We start from the raw sequence: 21,165 nt of genomic DNA on the forward strand, positions 1-21,165 counted from the left end.
TGCTGGCGATTTTGGTTTCGATTTCGTTCTCATTATACTATATGTCATGTTCCACCAATCAAACAATAACATTATTGTGTGATGTAAAATGAAAGAATAAATTCGAAAATTTTTAAAAAGAAAATGTCTGGATATTATTCTGTGTGGTTTAAAAGTGTGTTGGGATCTTAGTATAATCCAGATTAGTGGGATTGGAAGTTGACTTTGTTTGCTTATCTTTAGTATAAGAGACCTTTTGAGACGATGATGTTTTTAGAATCGGCTCTCTCATACCGAAAAGTTACATCTAGAGGTGGCGAAGTCGAATACAAATACAAGTAAGGAAAGGCTAAGTTTGGGTGCAACCGAACATTTTATACTCTCGCAATTTATTACTATAGTTTTATCAAGATAACACGCAATTTGATCCATATATTCGGGGCCATAAAGTCCAATAGAATAACGAAAATCATCATATATACATAGTATATGAGGGCTTAGGTAATTCCTGAACCGATTTCATTAATTTTCACCAGCAAGGTGCACTACATATCCACGACTATACGCTCACTTAATTTTGCTAAAATATCTCACATATTAACCAATACATATATACGGAATAAAGCACACCGTATTTTTATTTTTTTGAAAACCCTATAATTAGGTATATGGGAGCTAGAAGATGTTATCACCCGATTTTAATAATTTTGGACACAGTTCACTATTAGAAGAAAACAATTTCCTCTGAATTACATTAAATTATCTAAGAGATTTACCCATATTTTCGGTTAAAATTTACCCTTAGGCGCTGAGTTCAACATGTTCGATATCTGGGGCCTTGAAAAGTTAAAGTCCGTTTTCGACAATTTTTTACAAGTGATGCCCCTCAGATCTTATACACTATTTGTGTAAAGTTTTATTCCGCTATCTTCATTGGTTCCTTATGTATACATTATAAAGTGAAGGAATGAGATGGAATTAAAAATTGAGTTCTATGAAAAGTACCGTGGTTGTTAACCGATTTTGGTCCGTGTTATAAGGGTGTCTAGAAAATATTATATACCGAATTTAATTGAAATCGGTCGAGTAGCTCCTGAGTTTTTGACCCATAAGTGAACGATGCCACGCCCATTTTCCATTTTGTAAAAAAGTGTGATTGTAGCTTCCTTCTGCCATTTCTTCTGTGAAATTTAGTGTTTCTGACGTTTCTCGTTAGTGAGTTAACCCACTTTTAGTAATTTTCAACCTAACCTTTGTACTTCAACTATTTTCATGGTGTGTGGTGGGGTACGTAAGGAAACCGACTGCAGAAAGTTTGGTTTATTTAGCTGTATTGGTTGATTGGTTTAGCGAGATACATACAAAAAATCTATTTGCGGGCGGGGCCACGTCCACTTCCCCAAAAAATTACATCCAAATATGACCTTTACTAGGGTGATCCTTTGTACCAAAATTTACTTCTTTCATAGCTTTATTTATGGCTTAATTATGACACTTTATGTGTGTGATATTTCGGTTCGTGTTTCGCCAATTTGAGGGCATGGCAGTGAACCGATTTCGCCCATTTTCAATAACAACTAACTCACGGTCCCAAAGAACATTTGACTCGGCTCGTCATCCTTACCATTTTTGTATATATAACCCTATATCTAAATAGTTTAGTTTTATGACTTACAAACAACCGAACAAAACTCTAATACTCTCTTAGCAACTTTTGTTGCGAGAGTATAATAATGATTTTCGGAATAATCGTCAATATAAGAATATCGATCACATTCAATGTGCTTCTTAGAAGGTATCCAGCTTAAATTTCTATGTCATCGCAATAAGATGAGCTACAAAGCACTTTCAAGGTAGCCGAAAACAATACTATGAACAAATCACCTAAATGATTCCAATGTCTTTCGGGGAGAGAAAGAAGCAGCATTGAATTCATCCATTTAATCCATATAATCAATACAAATTCATCATCGCATTAAATAAATCCATACAACAACACTTCTGGTGTACCGTTAGTTTATGTATATAAGTATATTCTATATTATATACCTAGCAATCGGCACCCAGACTGTATAAGTCTCCAACTAATCGCAGCAGCAGACCGAACAAACTGAAACACAAATGTGTTTGTTGCCAAAAGCTGCTCGATAACATAACAACAACTGTACGCCAAGCAAATTAGAGAGCACACAAATCGCAAATGTTGGAAGCAGCATGTGGTAAATACACACAAATATATTATATAATTATTGAGAAATTACTGCGGCAATAGACCAATTATGGCGCTGAATATTAATGTGACCTTAGGGTTATATATTTATGTGAATGTGTGAGTTTATATATGTATATGTGTGTGTTAAGGTCAAATATGTATGTAGGTGCAAATTAGGTGGACCTCACGAGCGTCTTATAGAACATTACAGATACGATGACATATATGTATGTATATTTGGGCAAGTCATTGATTGCCAAGTTGCGGCACAGCTTATGCTCTCCTCTCTCTCTCTCTCTGGTCGATTTCCTTACATTCTTCATGTACATATGCTTACTAATGCCTGCGGAGAATACATATGCAGTCTCATTTGTTGTTCGTGTCGCTAATGAAATTAATTAATTACACACAGGTTTCACAAATGCGTGAATTTTCTGGTGCCACATTGGCATAGTGAGTGAAATGAATTGCAACTGGTCTACATATACAACAACCACATGTGATAATTACTAATAATAATTATCGATTTGTTGTATATTATAAATGTACCCAAATGAGCTGTTCGCCTACAATTGAAGCACAGATATGTCAAAAATGGATTTCCATCGAATAAACTCCTTTCGGCCTGCAAAAAATATATTTTTTTTCTTCCCACCACTCAAACTTCCCCCTCCACCGGCGATTGGTTGCGCAAAAAAGTTCGTCGTCGACCTTTGGTTGCAATTGAAAAGTTCACTGCAGAGTTTAATCGCCATTTTACTACTTAATGGCTGGCAAATCAATACGCAATTGAAAGCCATAAAAATTTGTTGTTTGCACTCACACAAGGGGGGGTTGTGAATAATACCGAAAAAGTATTGAACTCAGCTTCGGCTAAGTGGTCATGGCCGTATTTTATAGTTTTCCAGTGTTAACTGTGCTGCGGCTGCTACTGTGCATGTTGCTATTGTTATTGTTATTGCATACTGCAGGCTAAAGGTCAAGTCACTTGTAGTAAAATGGCGCATTTAAGAGAAAGTTCTGCCATATATTTTACGAGTTGGCTCACACTGATTGCCTCGTGCGTGTGTGTAATTGATTTCGTTGTTGTTTATTTCACTTCGCTCAATGCCAGCGGTTATTTTAAATTATAGCGAAAGTTTTGTTTGCGAGTTTCCAATTGATACATGTGTTCGAATGTGTGTTGCGGTGTGTCCAGAGTTTTAAAACTTCCTTAAGTTATTGATTGTCTATAAATTGTGTTTAAATTAGTTAATGGATTGCGGTGATTGGGAAACTCATGCAACAGAGTTGCGCTGAATGAATTTTGTATCGTTGTATAATTATCGGGATTCCATTGTAGCCTTTTCGCACAGGAGTTAATTGTTCAATTAACCGATCTTTGCTCGATTAATGTACAAATTTAGATCGATTTACCATACAAAAGAAAATGCTTAATTTACTACATTAATTTTTAATCGAATACAAATCGAGTTGAAACCCTAAATCAGTGTGGGTTGTTGTCCTCACTGTAAATTTGTTTGTATTTATTGAGGAAATAACAATCAGCTGATAAAACTTACCAACTTTTTATGAACAGCGAAAAAAATGTATCTCAGCTGGTCGTTAATCCAGTAATCGGCAGTGCGAAGGGCAAAAACTAATTTCTCAATTATAATCTTATTGTACTAAATTTATTATATTTATTCATGTGCGAAAAGGCTATTAGGATCGTTACAATTTTGTACTTCTGGTCCCACGGGATGTCATGTAAAGCTGCCATTAAAAGTCACTTGTGCTCTCTAATTCATAAATTTTATAACAAAAGAGCTCTTTAGAACTTTAATACACAATTTATTTGTGTTATCATATAAAAAATATAATCTTCCAGCAGAGCCCTTGCGGGGATCGAACCCGCGACCTTTGGATTAGAAGTCCAATGTGCTATCCACTGCACCAAAGAGCCGTTGTATATGTAGCAATGATATTCGAAATAAAATTTTAGAAAATTCGTTAGTTTAAACTATCGACTGTATACAAAAACTATTGTCCAACTGTTTAAACAACCGAAAAGAGACGCATGTTCTTAAATTTGTATCCAAATATGTACGCAACTTGTTTACACAGCTTGTATTATATGCCATATATATACATACACACACTGTCTTCGATTAGTCGAAATTAGTCTTCGTCGAAAGTTAGAGAGTAGCGAATCGAACAAACTAAGCAGCTGAACAAACACTCTTGAAGTCTTACCCTAAGCGTTCATGCCATACGTCTTTTGATCAACAAAATAGGTTTCAGTTTAAGTCTTAAGTTATTAAAATCAAAACATAATTATTTTTTGAAATGTTAAACACTGTATTGGAGTTTTATACACATACTTTGCAGATCACTTAGAGAGTTCGACTTAGTAAAGTTCATACTTATCAATGAACAGTATGAAAATTGATTAAAGTTTATTCATCCTCTGACGAGCAGCTTGGGTCACTTAGGCACAATATTCGAAGAACGCCTCAACCTTTTTTTCGTGAAATAAAATAGTTAATTCATCACATAAATATTCCGCTATTTTACCAAGTATAGACCAGTTCTTAATTCACAAACTTAGCAAAAATGTTATTCATTTGAAAGCCACTTGAATAATAATGCTATAAATCTTCGACCACAAATCTTTACCAAAATTTCTCTCTTAACAAATGTTCGAACACAAAAACTGAATGCAAATGTTGAATATCATTTCAGCAGCAGTCGCGCATAAATTGACAAACAAAGAAAAGTAAAAGCGCCCACAAATTTGCCCCCCTTTTCTATCCAGCTCTATCTCTAACTCCATACAACATTCAACAAATGCAAATCGAATCAAACTTAAAGTATGACTACAGTAGCAATTTGAATGTACTTACAGCGACGCTAACAAGTACATCATGGTCGACAAAAGAAAGAGGCGAATGAATATTTCGGTAGGATGGACACTCAAGGCGAATTTATGAAGCACTTAAGCAAGTTTACAACAAATGTCCATATTTCCAACCCACCAACGAATCACGAATTACCATATTATTTGTCATACACAATCATAGACATATAATATTATGTCCCGAACATATGTGCCTCGTTAAATAAAGACTCACTCGCATTCACATGAAATTTTCACAAATTGAATTTCGTATACGCCAATAATCGACAGAAAAATGTTTGGTAGCGTAATGATTTCTTAGTAACTGATTTTCAATTCAAATATATTGGCAATCAAAGCTCTTTATCGTGCCACAAGCACTCGTATCTATGTGTGATTGCTGTTGGTGACCCTTCAGCACTTCGCACGCTTGAGCAACTGGCGGCCGGGTGGTCTTGATACGCCCTCGGTCGTACTACGTGCAGCAGGAAAGAGCCGCGCCTCCCACAGCCACTGTGGCTACATGCTGGCGCTGGTGCTTTCTTCTGCTGATTGTTATCAATATTGAATATTTTGATGTGCCAACGAAGTAACTGACTTGACAATTTACACTCACACATTTTCTGTGGAAACTCACTCACTTCGTCCTTTCATTTTAGGTTCGTCAAAAGTTTTTATTTTATGCGCGTGGGGGAGGAGTGTATGTGTCTGGTTGTGGGTGTTTGTGCTAAGTGCCGCGCCGCATATCATTGACCAACTTAGATTAGCATCGGTGACAACACTTGACTTTGGCAAGTGGCAACGACCATAGAATTAGTTATCAACTTAGTGGGGTTTTATATTCCAGCCGACGTGATTACTTTAAAACGCAATGCGGGAAAAGTTTAACGCTAAAGTTTTTGTGACGAACTTTAAAGTTAATCGGAGATGATGAAGGAAAAAAATTTGATGGGCTAAATTGCATGAGATGTAGTTGGAAGAGACTAGGTTAACATAGGTACGGACCGTCTCCAAAAGAGTATCTGTCTTAAAATAGCGTAATCCAACATGTGTAAATATTTGGTAGTTTTAATTTTGAAAACCGGTGATGAACCCCTTTACTAGAGTACGCTCTCTACAACGCCTATTTCAGAGTTGTCGCACATTCTTACACTCCATTCAACCCACATATTATCGTAAATGAAGCAACCAAAAAATTTATGTTTAGAAACATCTTCTGAGCCCTTGCGGGGGTCGAACCCGCGACCTTTGGATTAGAAGTCCAATGTGCTATCCACTGCACCAAAGGGCCGGTTAATTATGTTTCAAACATCTTAAAAAACATTAAAATTTTCGTGTCTTAAGAACTACGCACATACTTTGAAGCCAAGCCTACTTTAAGCCCAGCTCATATTGAAACAGAAAAGTACACAGTACATCAGTAAAGTCATACGCACCATCTGTGTAAAGGTAAACATAAAAAGTTGTCTTCTACTCGAATCTTGGCTCGGTCTACTATTTGCATGGCCTGAAATCTGAAACCAGCTGTGTAAATAAGCTTAACCAAGCCCGACTACACTACATGGTAATTCACTTTGTTTCTAGCTATCTTCCTTTATTCTTGTATTAAGTAACTAATATTAATATTAAGCCCAATTTATAAAAAAGTTTCAATGAATTTAGTGACTTAAGAGTACTCCTGCATTAATTTTACGTATTTACGTTTGACATTGCTAAAGTGACGTCATTGCAGCATACTTTTAGCCGATTATATTTGAGTTTGGAACATTTGACTATTTATCAGACAAGGTAAATGCTTTATAAATTTCTCTTGAGTTAAGAAACAAATGCTGGGAATACAATTGGAAAGCTCTGAGAAGAGTTAAAGCTCTCAACTCAATTGAAAAGCTCTCGGAAGAGTTAAAGAAGCTATGAATATATGATATGTATGTATGAAAACTTAATTACTTTGAGATTCGGACCAAAACTGACACATTCAAATATCTACTGAGCAGTAAAGGTATATATGTACTCACTGTTATTAACTCGATATGACTTAATATACTTAATAACTACCAAACATACTGCTTTCCTAGTGGGACACGCACCACAAATGTCATTGATCTTACGCATACTCTCAACATTTTAGAATGTCTACAAACCAACGCCAGTCTGTCCACCACTCCGCCGCTGTTGCTTAACGCGTGTATTATGAGTCTCTCAAGTGTACATTGCGATTACTTTTGTTGGTCCATTTATTCAGAGATCGTGTTTTGATTTTGCCAATTCATGCGACAGCACATGTTTACTTGAATGCGTCCCTTCTCGGTCACCACAAGCGTCAGCAACAACAAACATACAATAAACAAAAAAAAAAAAACAAATACATCCATAGAAATATATTTTGTTATGTGACTCGGTTATTGTGTGCGCCGTTGGCAAAAGCAATAAATTCATTTTTTCGTCTCCGTTTACTTTCAACTCAGTCCAGCACTGCGCGAGCGCCCTCCCATTGGTGGACGCCTTTTCACACTTCCTGCCATTACTCAGCGGCTTTTTTTGCTCCCCAATCACTTGCGTTAATATTTTCCTTTCGGCTGCGCACACACACACATGCATCAATGTAAATATATAAATTTTTTTTTTCTTATTTTTGGCCGTTGTTATTTGCCGCCGCCGGTCAACTGTGTGGTCGTTTCGTACACATGCCGCTGTCGCTAACAGTCACATGTAGTCTTTTATATAAAAAAGAAAGTATTTTCGTTTGGGTCATTGGTGCCACGCATTTGCTGCTCGATGTCAATGATGATTATGTCAATAATATTCGTAGTCCAATGACAACAAGCAAACAACCAACCAACAACAACAAACAGCAAATGGGCAAAAAATCGAAGCAAACAAATGATTATGCCATTTTGATTAGGCCTTGTTTCTTATTTCATTTCCAGCACTAGTAGCCAGCGCTTGGGACTCCACAACTGTCTCAAAGTGTTTACATGTTTTCTTAGCTGTCTGTCGACTCACTGATCTGAGCGAGGCGGACGGAGTGAGTGGTTGGTTGCTTTTCAATAGCTTCACATCAACATTCGGCTGCTGTCTTACGTGCTTCCTCGCGTTGAACTTTTTACATTGCTTCATAATGTCTTCTATGATTCCAACTCGCAGTGGTGTGAGTACCACAGTCTTGTCATTCGCTTTTCACAAGCTGACCACTCGTTTCGCGCGTGCAGCGCGCATAACATTCGGATTTGTTCTACAACATTTCATTACATATTTTCATTTCATTTTTTTACTGTTTTTTTCATGTTTTTTCTCTTGTATCTATTTATTTAGGCATATATTTCATTTTGCCAAAGCATATTTCATGCTTGTCATCCTCGTATTTGTACTGGCTTGGCTTAGTGATACGCAAACGATTATTTATGATTAATTTGCCGTACAAACATGGCGCGCAATCGTGCAACAGCGCAACTTTTCTATTTCGATTTATTTCACTTGACTTCATGTCATCCTTTGGGGGATTTTCGTAAGGCAATACATGCACGCACATACATATATACACATTGATTCGAGCTTATTTGAGACTTGTTTGTGGTAAGGCGGGCATTTCTATATGTGTTTGTGTGTGCTCTCTAGTACAAATATGAATTTATGCTGACTCGCTTTTAACTTTTTCGCATTGATGCGAGTTTCATAACTTAAATTATCCCTTCTTCTGCATCATTAAGCGCTTAAGTGTCTCAATTATAAATATTCAAGGATGCATATTTTTGAGAGATTATGTTTAATATATTTGCCTGAGTTGGTGAAATTAAATACAGATTTACAAAAATAATTCACTAAAAATATTATAATAATTTTTTTATTAGACTCAAAATTATTTGAAAATACTTTTTGCATATAAAAAATGGTTATTAAAAATTAATCAACTTGATATTTCCTATATTACTATTTGAGTTTCCTCAATTATACAGAATTCATTCACAATCGATTTTTTTACTCTACGACACTACTTATTGAAGCCAGTTCAACTGAAAGCGCTAATATACTCTAGCAACGTGTTGCACAGAGTACAATAGCTTTGTTCAAAGAACAATTGTTTGAACACCTAAAAAATACACATTGATATCATGAAGTATGATCAGGAAGACCAGAGGAGTTAAATTCGGATATAAAATTTGGACTATAACTTTTGGAGACCCAGATATCGATCATTTTTTTTTTAATAAAATATTATTAAATCCTCCATTTATTCTATAGAAGTTCATTTAAAATATTTTTCTTCTAATAATGTGCTTCTGAATCAAAACGCGTTGAAAGAATCTACCGGATTGCATAACCACAAAGGTCATCTGCAAAGAGGTAGATCTGAAATACACAAGTTTACTACTATCACTTGATAGAAAGGGCTGTAGAACCATGGTTGGCATGCTAATTGGTCTCAGACTAGTAGCGGCGCACGTCAATAAGATGGGGCTGTCAGATCGGGAGGAATGCCGGAAGTCTCAAGAACAGGGCACCAACGAAACAGTGGAGCATGTTTTCAACGATTGTTCTGCGCTAGCGAAAAAAACGCTTCAGGTATCCAGAGGACGCGCATTACGATAGGTTGAAGGAGATCGCGAGGCCTCATAATCTCTTCAAATTCGCGTCAAGCGCTGACTAAACGATGACTACTACTCAGGAAATACGTGACGCCACTTCAACTAATATCGCTAAGGACTATAACTGATCTATGTATGTGCGGCCTGTTGGCCCACCAGAATAACCTAACCTAACCTAATGTGCTTTTGTGCCAAAAATGGGTAAAAATCGTGTCATAACTTCCCCCGGCTCCCATATATCTATATAATGTATCATACTTCCAATAAGCTTATATCGACTTAGATCGATTAATGTGTGAGATATCTTTGCAAAATTAAGTAGCGGTGGTGAAAATGGAGGTGAAATCGGTTCAGGAATTATGTCAGCCCTCAGGTATTCTGTACAATGATTCTCGTTATTCTTGTAGACTTAATCTGAATATATGGATCGAATTCTCTGCTATCTTAGTGCAATCATATAAACCAATTGTAAGAATATAAAATGTACGGTTACACCCGAAATTCGCCCTTCCTTACTTGTTTTTTTTTTGCTGTTGTTGTTTATTTTTCAACCTACTATTCTTTTCCGTGTCGGTAAAAAGGGGAAGAATCTCTTACTTTGTGTATTGAACCAAAAATCATTAAGTTCACCAAAACTTGTTCCCAAATTCATTTCCCAAGGAATAAATGTATACGAAAATCTTACAAAAACAAATAAAAACGTGTGTTAAAGCTCCGAATTTCATTGTATGAAACAGCATATCATATGCTGAACGCAACTTTGGTCACTTTCATACCACCGAACACGAAATTCATTTCACTTTGGCGAATAGTTTTCATTTCGCATTGATGCTGCATGCCACAAACGTGAAGCAAGAAATGCCAAATGAGTAAAAGAAGACACACGCGAAATAAAAGAAAACAGGTATTTTGCGTGCCACTAATACTTGCCACACTTTGAAGGCACACACTCACCACCATAGCGGATGAGAACACACACACATACATGTAAGAAGAGACATGATATTGGGTCAGCGTAGGCAGCAGCAGCAACAGCAGTTATTACGCTGATTAGTTGGCTGTCGCATAAGCGTTGCATGTGGCATTAAAAATGCATTAAGTACGCCAAATGGCAACAACAACAACAACAACAACAAGCATACAAAGCAAAAATGGCACAAAAATAAGCAAAACGAAATTGGAACAGAACAATTTGAAAAGCAGTGAAAGCACGCTTGTGTAGGTGGCATGCCGTTTTGCTTGCATACAACAACAACAACAAGGACAACGCTGACAATAAAATTTGCGCGCTCAAACAAATACTGACCCAGAAACAGTGCCCTGGCCATTGAGCCATTGAAGCTGGCTCAAAGCGAGCCAACTCGCTTTCGTACAATTGGCATTCATCATGCGCTAAGCACCTCCAACGACTGAGCATGTAGGCCAGCATGACAACACATGACCACTTGCCGTTATGTACCGTTATGCAAGTGCTTGTGTCATTTGCATTAGATAAGCGCGCTGGATAAGCCATTTCGACGGATCGCCTGCGTATATATCAGCATATCGCTTGACTAACAGATAGTCACACAGACAGACTGACAGACAGCTATACACGAGCAGTTAGTCCAGCCGTAGTAGTTTAGTGTGGCATGCAAGTTGTCATTCACTTTGTTAGAGTGGCAAATACAGCAGTCGATGTGTGTCACACACCACTCTTTTTCTCCATATGTGTGTGTGTTGTTCTTGATGTTGTTATTGCGAAAAAAAACGCTTCGACACTTGGCCACTGTCACTCATACGAATTGTTCGCGTGCCAGCAGCTTTCTCTTCAGCACTCCACTTCCTCTTCTTTCACTGACTACTAGCTACATACCCCTCACCTCATCCGCCCCGCTTCCACTTAAACACTGCTGCTGTCATATGCATGACATTTGCCTTGCAAAAACTGCTTGCCCTCAAGCTTTGCATTTTTTTGTTTCACTCGCTACTGCTGTACTGCTTTGTTTATTTATTTGTGTCTCATGTTTTATTTGATGTTTCAGTTTCACTTTTTTCCTTTTGCATTCCTGACAAATGTCATTTGTCCATGCCTTAATTGCAACAAAGCACACACAATAACTAACACTGCCACGATTGCGCTCTTCAACTGCCAAACACACACACATACACTTGCAGAAGCTGTCACATGCCCACTTGCGCATGTGTTTGTGTGTGCTTTTTATGCGCTCATGGCTGTAAATTTTTTATGACTTCGCACAGTCAACAGAGTGAGGTTGCGCTACAGTACAGACAAGTGTAAAAAAGTGTGAAAAGAACTGCAGCTTGCAGCATGCAACATGTATGCTATATGTGGCAAGTGTTGAAAAAAATATCTTGAAAAAAACTATTTGCCAAACGAGCTCATGAAAGTGTTTGCCGACAGAAGTGTGTCGTTATAAATTATCTAATATACATATATGCAATTCTACTCTCTATTTTTTTGCCAATTACACTTGCCATATGTTGGCATTACTTTTTGTTTTTAATTACTCGCCTAATGACAGACTCTGTTTTTTTCGCCATTGCTGCTACTTAATTAATTTTTTTCCATGCTAAATTAAATTTTTTCAACTAAAATTTTTTCATATTCAAAACGCCAGCATATTAAATGCTTTGTTGCAATTACGCTTTTAATGGCTCAAATTGTATGAACAATTAACTTGAGAACTAAATAATTAATTAATTGTGCAATGCGAGCGGCTTTTATTGCCACATAGCACAAAAGCTTTACACTGCTTGAATAGCTGAGCTTTCGATGAGGTTACTGCAAGAAAAAAATATTGTCGGTCATAGAAAAACCTGGATTTACATTAAATTGAATATAAAAAACTCATGCTCCAATTACAATGGCATTTTCTGAATCGCTTTCCAGCATAGAACTACGCTTGAACAAGTTCAACACCTTTAGATGTCAGACTCCTCTCCCTTCCGCCTGTTTGTCTTTTGAATTTCGCGGCTATGTATAAAGCGCTACAGAGCTCGTATCTGGCAATACTATACATCTTTGAAAGGTCTTGACATAACCTACAAAACGACGCTATGCATGATTAGTTTTAGATTTTACGTTCAACAGTTATAGACGTGTAAACATGGAGTTCACTAACGCCGAAATTCGCGCTATTTTAAAGTCTTCCTTCATTAAAGGCAAATCCGCTAGAGAAAAGTTCCGTGAGATTAATAGTGTTTTGGGGGACGGTACTCTATCACTTCGAACTGCGAAGGAATGGTTTCGACCGACGATTCAGAGCGGGTGAAAACCATGGATAAGCCAGCCGGCGGAAGACCTGTGACGACCAATACCGATCAAACCAAAGAAAACATCGAGTTAGACCGGTATGTGGCATCTCGTAACATCGCCAAGAAGATGGGAGCTAGTCACCAAACCATTTTAAACCATCTGCAGAAGGCTGGATACAGAAAAAAGCTTGATGTTTGGGTGCCGCTTTTGCCCATTTTTGAAACGCATGGTGACTGGCGACGAAAAATGGATCACATACCACAATATCAAGTGAAAACGGTCGTGGTCGAAGGCCGCTGATTCGTTTCAAACAGTGGCGAAGCCGGGATTGATGGCAGGCCGGGATTGATGGAGGAAAGTTTTGCTAAGTCTTTGGTGGGATAGGAAGGGAGTCATCCACTATGAGCTGCTCCCATATGGCCAGACCCTTAATTCTACCAGCTTCCGTTCACTTTAACACTCTTTATAAAGCATTGAATAAAGAGCAAAAAAAACAAAAAGGAAGGGAGATATTTGCCAAACTAATATTAAACAAATTCAAATTTTTATTGCTTTTAAATAGATCAAAACAGAATGTACTGCAGAATGTATGAAGCGATCCATAGACTGTTTCAAATCCATATAAACTTGGATTGATGTTTCTAGTCCAAGTATAGTAAATCACTAGAACATTGGGTTGATTTGTATAGTAAATGAAGGGATCACTTTAATGTATGTAAAATATACTTTTTTGCATTGAAAATTCTTTCAATTAAATAACAAACTCAGGAGAATAATCCTTTTTACTATCTCACTTAGACAGTCAAATTAATTGATCAATTAAAATTTTCAATGAGAAACCCTTTTTTGTCTTTTATACTGCCGGCTACTCTATAACCAATCAGCTGTTATACATTTTTGTTTTTGCTTTTCATAAGAACTTGCTATTATCAATTGAATAATATTTTTAGCAGCGACATCTACCGTCGTGTCAGAGTTGCATTTCAATTTCAAGTCGATTAAAATTCAATTGAAATAGATTTTATGGTAAATCGATCTTAATTAGCGTTTTAATCGAGCAGATGCCGGTTAATTGATCAATTAGCTCCTGTCTAAAAACGCTATTACCTTCTTTGCACTCGTGATATTCAAGAACTAGCAATATGAAGAAGCTGGATTCTCACCCGCTGCCGCCAAGGGAGTAGCAACTATGGGGGGTTTTAGTGTTCATAAATTAATCGAGTGAAATTTTTAAATTATAGAAAAACTACCTATGGAGAGCAGAGAGTTGAACCCTAGTTCTGACTCTGACATTAATCATCATCTGGCATTTAGAGTCGATTTATTACTCATAGAAGTGACATTTAAGATGCTTCCTCAAACAACAACAAAAAAATGAACGGGAATTTTCCAAATAAAACAAATTTCTTGTGACCAATAATGAAGACATTCTACAGGTTTTTGATACTGTTCATAAGATAGCTGTTACCTAAGACATCAAAATACACATACGAGTATATATAAATTAATAAATTTATAAATTTAAACCTTGAAAAGAAAATCATAAACATTCCAATGCTGTCAAACTTCCCTTCCCTAAACAAATATTAATTTAAATATTAAAATATAGATTTTCCAAGAATGATAGCAGCAAAAAAAACTTAAATTCACTCAATTAAATTAACACTGCGAAATTCTGTCCTCAACTGCTTTAAAAAACAACTTCAAGAACCGCAAACTTGCCTCTCCTTTCTGATGTCCCTTCGTAGTAAACACCTTTTCCATGGCAAACAACATTACGGTATATTAAGTAAAATTTCACCACATTATGCGTGCTATCAAACGCCGGCACAAAGGACAAACAAGCATTAACGAAAGTAACAACAAAAACAAAAAATAATAATAATAAATAAAATACAGTTCAACCCACACAATTATCAGCAATATGTGTGAGGAACACACACATACACACACTGCCAGGAGAAAGTAGAAAAAAGGGTCGCCGCAATCAAAGTGAAAGTGTCAGGCCAGCTGACAGGCGCACAACAAAATTGACACTTTGCATACGCTGCAATCGAACGCTCAACACCCGGCAACGAGATGAGTAATATGGGCAACAACAACAATAAAAAAGATTGATGATAATGACATTTTAAGCGCCTAAGCAAACCCGTCAGTGAGTGGGAGTGAGCAAAAGCCAAGGGTTAACTAGCACGTTGTCGGTGACGACTAAAGGCGTCTTAAAGCGGACCGGCTTAGCTTTCTTACTTGTTAAGAAGGCGCAACAACAAAGCCAAGGCGTGAAATAAACGCAAAATTTTCAAGAATAAAAATATGGATCTATTGAAGAACCGTAGCAACGTATTTGTAACCCCTTCTTTCTTCTACTTATTTCTTCTACTTATTTTGTATTTGCATTCACTTTTCTCCGGTATTTTTTTTTTTTTTTTTGATGAAGTGAAAAGGTGCTTTTGTGCGAAACTTTTACGCAACACAGCAAAATTGAAAAAGTTATAAAATAAGTTCGGGAAACCGTCGTCTAAGCATTGCGTGTGCTGAAGAAACTAGTGAAGATAGTGAACTGTTGAATACACACACAGCTGAAGAATCACATAAAGAAATATTCAATATAATTTTATTAACTTATCAATATGAAGGCGAGAAACGAACTACAAAACTGTATTGAGTTAGTTGTAATATGAATATATGGAGATACCCCAGCAGAGAATTGTACTAGTGCAATTTCGTTACAACTAGTACAAATCATAAGCTCAACTAGTCAGCGGTGTTTTTTTATATAAAAACAACTGGTGGTTTTACACGAGACTACAAAATACTCCTATATATTCGGTCTACAAATTTGCTTCCGCCGTTTTTTTTTTTAATTTAAGGCTTTTTTGTAAAGAAACGGTTACAAAAATGTTATGCAAAGTTTGGCCGTCGCTAGCTACTACTTTTGATCATCTTTCTGACAGCATGCGTATTCCGTGCAAATTTCGAGAGTAACATTTTCACTTAAGAATGAGTTTGGGATGCAAACAGATCTCTACAAATATTTTGTTGAGTTAATGTTGACTCAAATGCTCAAGATCGATATAAAACGATTTGATCGATTTAATCGACCATTACCGCAAATGTCGAGAATTCGGCTCAAAAAGTGACATTTTGAGTTGAGAATAAGTTTGGGATGCAAACAGATCTCTTCAAATATTTTGTTGGGTTAATGTCCAAGATCGATATAAAACGATTTAATCGATTTAATCGACCAGTGCCCAAATTTGAGTAATATACATATACTAGTCTTATACCAGTTCAAGATTTTCGTAAATCAAATTCCATTACTTACAATGACTATAAGTTGTCGAAATTGAAAAATATAAGTAAATTTATAGTATTTTGGTAGTTAATATCATTTTTCGGAACACCATTTTGATACAATTTTAAAATCAAATTGGCCAACTCATTACTTATTTTCGAACAAACTGATTCTTTTTGAACTAGTTCATTTTCAGTTCGAAATTTTACTCTCAATCTGGCATACATATTGTATATTATATCTTCCATGTTGCCTCTGTCCAGTTTATATGTACCTATATATATCTGTAAAGTAAATATGTATGCTAACTTTTTGCACACCATGCTAAATATGTTTTTGATTGAAAGTATTCGGTGTGTATTGGCGAATTTTTTGCTCACAGCAGACAGCCAGATAAGCCAGGATAAAGTTGCATTATGTTACACTCTTCTGCTTTAACTTCTTGTCTGTTGCCTGTGGTGGCAAATTATTTGCTGAAAATGCTTTACATTTTTTGACTACTGTCGTTGATTCTAACCACGTTTAAGGCAAAGTGACAAATAGTTATTAATAAGACAGATTTAAATAATCTGACTTTAATTCACTAAGCTCTAAAAAAAAATCAATGAATATTCGATATTAACGATAGTGGTATAACCCATTAGTAATCCGTGCTGATGAGCTCATATTGAACGCTTCAAAGAAAAAAATATATTAAATGTTATATCCAAAAGGTATACAGAATTAGTGGTTAGGTGTCTGTAAGTTATTTTATATTATTTCTGCAGAAAAGAGGACTACCCACTAAAATATATCCTTAAATATATTTTAGGCCTTCACTTTTACTATGGCACAATTTCTATCCAAATTCTCCGTCCCACAACCTATATTTTATCTCCACCCCCAAACCTATACTCTTCACATTACTTAAGTACATAAGTTTCGCCAATTCTTCAACTTAATTTATTTACTGCACACAATAACAAGTCAATTTAGGTTATCTAGGCGATTGATAAGCTCCCACATATGAAGCTAGCTAAGCACGTACGGACATTTGAGAAAATTTGTTTCACTCTCACACATGTTTATAAATACTTCCGCATAGGCGTAAAGCCACGCAAGCTTAGTAAGCTTGTTGCTTTAATGCCTATTCCTAGCCGCGAAATTGTTCCCCAGCGTATAATATTCGAACTTTTAATGTCAGTGATTTATGTGTAGCGAACGCACGCACCTCCATATGTATAACGGCATTAATATGTTTAGTTCAGAGAATAAATAGAATTATGTTAAAGTAACGGTTGGAAAAAATCAATGAAGATACCACTCTCCTTATCATGAAATGGAATATTTGCTCAAATTGTTTAGCGGTCAGAAATTTTTCGACTCGACTCTTTCCTCTCTCACTCTTGCACTGATTGCATATACTCTCAAAAGCCTCAAACTACTCTCTCGTTGGCTATGTATTAGAATAGTTTTGAAGTTTGATCCCCCTAATCAAGTAATTTGAACCGTCGAAAGTATGATTAACTTAATTTGAAGAAAAAATAGTCTAAATTGACTCCGTCTCCCCTTATTTTCAACACATGAATAATCTTAAAATGACCTCAACATCTTCCATAGCCGCTGGGATACTTTAAAATTGTTCTAACCCCTCTTTGAACCACAATTCTGTAGCAATTTCTCCCCCTCGACCACAATTCACGCGCAGCTACTTAACATTTTGGCTATCAAATTTCATGCTCATTTTAAATTCCATATGCGTAAATTTAATTTGAAAGCCACGACAGAAATCACTACAACTCAACAGCAAGAGTCTCACTGACTTGCGAACTGCCATTTCGCCACCACCAGACCAGACCAGACCAAAGCAGCAGCATTCCTCAGTTCCTCACACTTCCCAGGCAATTGTCGATGTTGAGTGCTGTATGCGGTGACTTTGTGGCTTTCTGACCGAACTACTTATGTGCATATGAAATTTATTAGAAGACAAGCTTTCTGTATTTACATACCGTTAAGCGTATGTATGTATTTGTATTAAATATTTATTTATTTACATGAATAGATTTCTACATGTAAAGGCGTCAGCTTATGTTATTGCAGACGCTTTAGTACATCAAAGTAGACGTTGAGGCGTCTTTAGTAGCCCTTTCCGAGCTTCTTATCTGTATGTATTTCTACAAAGCTTGTTGCACGTGCTTCGCTCTCTTTTATTTACAGTTTATTTTTAAATATTCATGGCCTAAAGGATTAAAGGATTTTCACTGATTGCGGCAGTTCTGACTTGTTGATTACCATTCCCCATTTACTGTTTACGTGAGTTGTTTGAGAAGTGTCTGGTTAGATATATATTTTTATGAATTTAACTAAAGAAAGGATGTGTCTTTAAAGCAGAGTAGTATATTTTCCATTTTTGTAAACAAGCAATCGATAAAACAGTCGGCTAACAGATTAATAAGTATAGAAAATATGAGTCTATTCAGAAGTTTGATTTGATTTCAATTTCAGTATCCGACAGGTGGCGCTGTTTGCTGAGAACAAGTTTATCCTTACAGATTTATTGACTCTTTTTCAATTTCTGGCAGATATCTTAAGATGTTTCCTTAGAATTTATAAATTTAAACCTTTCTCGCAAACTTTCATTAAAAATCAGTATATTCTTGAATCCGACAGATGGCGCTCGTGTCAATAGAGAGACGAATCATCATATTGTTCTTTAAATTTCTTATATAACAAGCAAATGCGACTTTTGAACTTTGTTAGCAAGAAGTGGTTTTGGTGACACTGAATATTATAGTATATAAACTTGTTCTAATAGAACTTATTCTGTGTTGAAGAATTGTATTTATGATGGGGGGTATGGAAGAATAAGGGACATATACTAAAATAAAATTAATTGAAATAAAACAATTTTCAATGAAAATAATATAAAGTTCATATTCTCTCTATTTGCAGATGTGTTGAACTTCAGCAGAACAGCTAAAAATTCTCAGAAAATAAAAGAAAATTTCAATTAAAAATTTAAACCGAAAAACAAAATGTTGATCAGAACAAATTACTGGAAAAGCACTCAAAAACGGATTAAATAAAACATGAATGCAATTTCAAAAGTGAAACAAAAATATACAAACAAGAGCAACAATAGTGACTAATTTAAAAAAAATTAAAGTGAAATTCTGAAAATATAAATCGAAAAAGAAATCTCGAAATTAGTAAAAATGCAAATTTCCAATAAATCTTAAAAACAAAAAAACACACTCCTGCGCGAAATCGGAAATATCCGTTCTCCCCCACGTCAAAGATGACAGCACACCGGTGCAAGCGACACTTGAGCACATATTTCAACGCCCGCACATGTTGTCGTACGCCATCAATATTCCGCCAGTAAACACAAATGTCCGGCCAACGCGTCCGGACCCTCAACCAAACGTGACACATGGCTATGTACTATTATGCTAGTAAAATATCGGCAATCGCTTGTGGTACACGTTGCAGACAAACAGTGTTACAGAAGTCGCGCGGACAACGCGATCGCGATAAATATGTCACGGCGGACGATGACAACAATGCTGGCGGCTGCGGCGTTGGCGCCACGGCCACGGCGTTGGATGAGCATGGCGATGTTGTTGTCGTCGTGGATGGTCGAGGTGCTGGTGTCGGCAATGATAGCAACGCAGGTATGACCATATATACGACGGCGGCGGAGAGCGCATTCGCGGCGATGTCAGGTGATGGTGTACGACATCGGCGTAGGCATAGCGAACAGTTGGATGCGTACGATCTGGAGTTGGGGTTTCAGAAGCTCGAGGTGAGTAGTGGGGTATATTGAAGGGTGGAAAGAAGCTTATCTGGTGTTCGTGTAGCTTTAACTGGAAATTTTTTTTTTTTTATTTTTTTTTAATACCAAAGATGGGCCTACGGAGCGTAGAGCTTAAATTAGAGCTTTTTTGAGCTTTTTTATTTATTTATTATTATATTTTGTAATATCCAAAATGTCACACATTTTCAAGGAATAATTTGAACATTATTATAATATTGTATTCACAATAGAACCTACCAAAGCAAATCCAAACGAAAACTTGCACCACAAACTCAACTCAAACTCCGCTCAAAAGCTCCAACTCAATATTTGTTCAAAAGCTCAGAAAATGTCGCTACATACTTTTAGGCAAATATTTGTGACTTTGTGGGTAAGCTTGCTAAGTTCATTACGAAAATTTCCGACCACTTTAAATTTACATTCGGAAAGCACATACAACATTATGTACGAAGGTAACTGCGTGTGTGCTTTGGCAGGTTTTTCTGAACCTTTGCCAAAGTAGTTAGTGGTGTGCGAAGTGCCGGCACTCAACTTGCGACGAAGGAATGAGTTTTTAAACTGTATTTTAAACTGTGTACTTTTCGACACAAAGTTCCACAGCAGCCAGCTGTGTAAATACCAGAACAGTATTTTTGCGTAAATGCATGCTCATTCGCTCAATTTATGCACGAATCTGTGTGTGTTTGACGTGCCACATATTTGAGTAACTGCAACAACAGTAAACAGCAAACAATATGAGAAAATATTTACAAATTTCAAAAGTTACTCAAGTACTTGCTCTCGAACTCATTTCATATGCACTTTTATGTTGTAATAAACATTTTTGGATGGAAAAAGTAGCACATTTGGCTGTATATAAAATCCTCATATTTACTGAGTACATACATATGTGCAACATAAGTAAATTTAATTGTTATTAAATTGTAAGCAGTTTTCTGTTCAACTGTTCATGTATTCAGCACAGTTATATTTGTATTTATGATGACGGTATGTACGAACAAATATGAACTTATTCAACGTTTCGCACTTATAGCAGAACTTTAGATTATGAAAGTGCACATACAAACATTTAAATGGCAACCTTTCTGCCAATATGCGCTTATAATCTTAGTGTGTCATTGTGTTTGTGTGAAAGAAAACACGGAAATCTTATTTAGACAACG

The 21,165-nt window shown here is 36.4% G+C and overlaps 1 protein-coding gene and 2 non-coding genes across 3 annotated transcripts in view; 1 reads left to right on the top strand and 2 right to left on the bottom strand.

Annotated features, from left to right (window-relative positions):
- Nucleotides 1-4,063: 4,063 nt before the first annotated feature.
- Trnar-ucu (transfer RNA arginine (anticodon UCU)) lies at nt 4,064-4,136 on the bottom strand. The gene has a single exon. It is a non-coding gene; the product is annotated as a tRNA-Arg (tRNA).
- A 2,150-nt stretch (nt 4,137-6,286) lies between these two features.
- Trnar-ucu (transfer RNA arginine (anticodon UCU)) lies at nt 6,287-6,360 on the bottom strand. Its single transcript has one exon. It is a non-coding gene; the product is annotated as a tRNA-Arg (tRNA).
- Nucleotides 6,361-19,174: 12,814 nt separating this feature from the next.
- The window catches only part of LOC105214210 (uncharacterized), a 131,359-nt gene continuing 129,368 nt past the window's right edge, over nt 19,175-21,165 (top strand). Inside the window, 1 exon segment of the mRNA XM_029041600.2 lies at nt 19,175-19,990. Within this exon segment, the coding sequence (XP_028897433.2) occupies nt 19,619-19,990 (372 nt within the window). The 5' untranslated portion in view covers nt 19,175-19,618.

Source organism: Zeugodacus cucurbitae, chromosome 3, assembly GCF_028554725.1.
Source record: "Zeugodacus cucurbitae isolate PBARC_wt_2022May chromosome 3, idZeuCucr1.2, whole genome shotgun sequence".
Taxonomy (NCBI): domain Eukaryota; kingdom Metazoa; phylum Arthropoda; class Insecta; order Diptera; family Tephritidae; genus Zeugodacus; species Zeugodacus cucurbitae.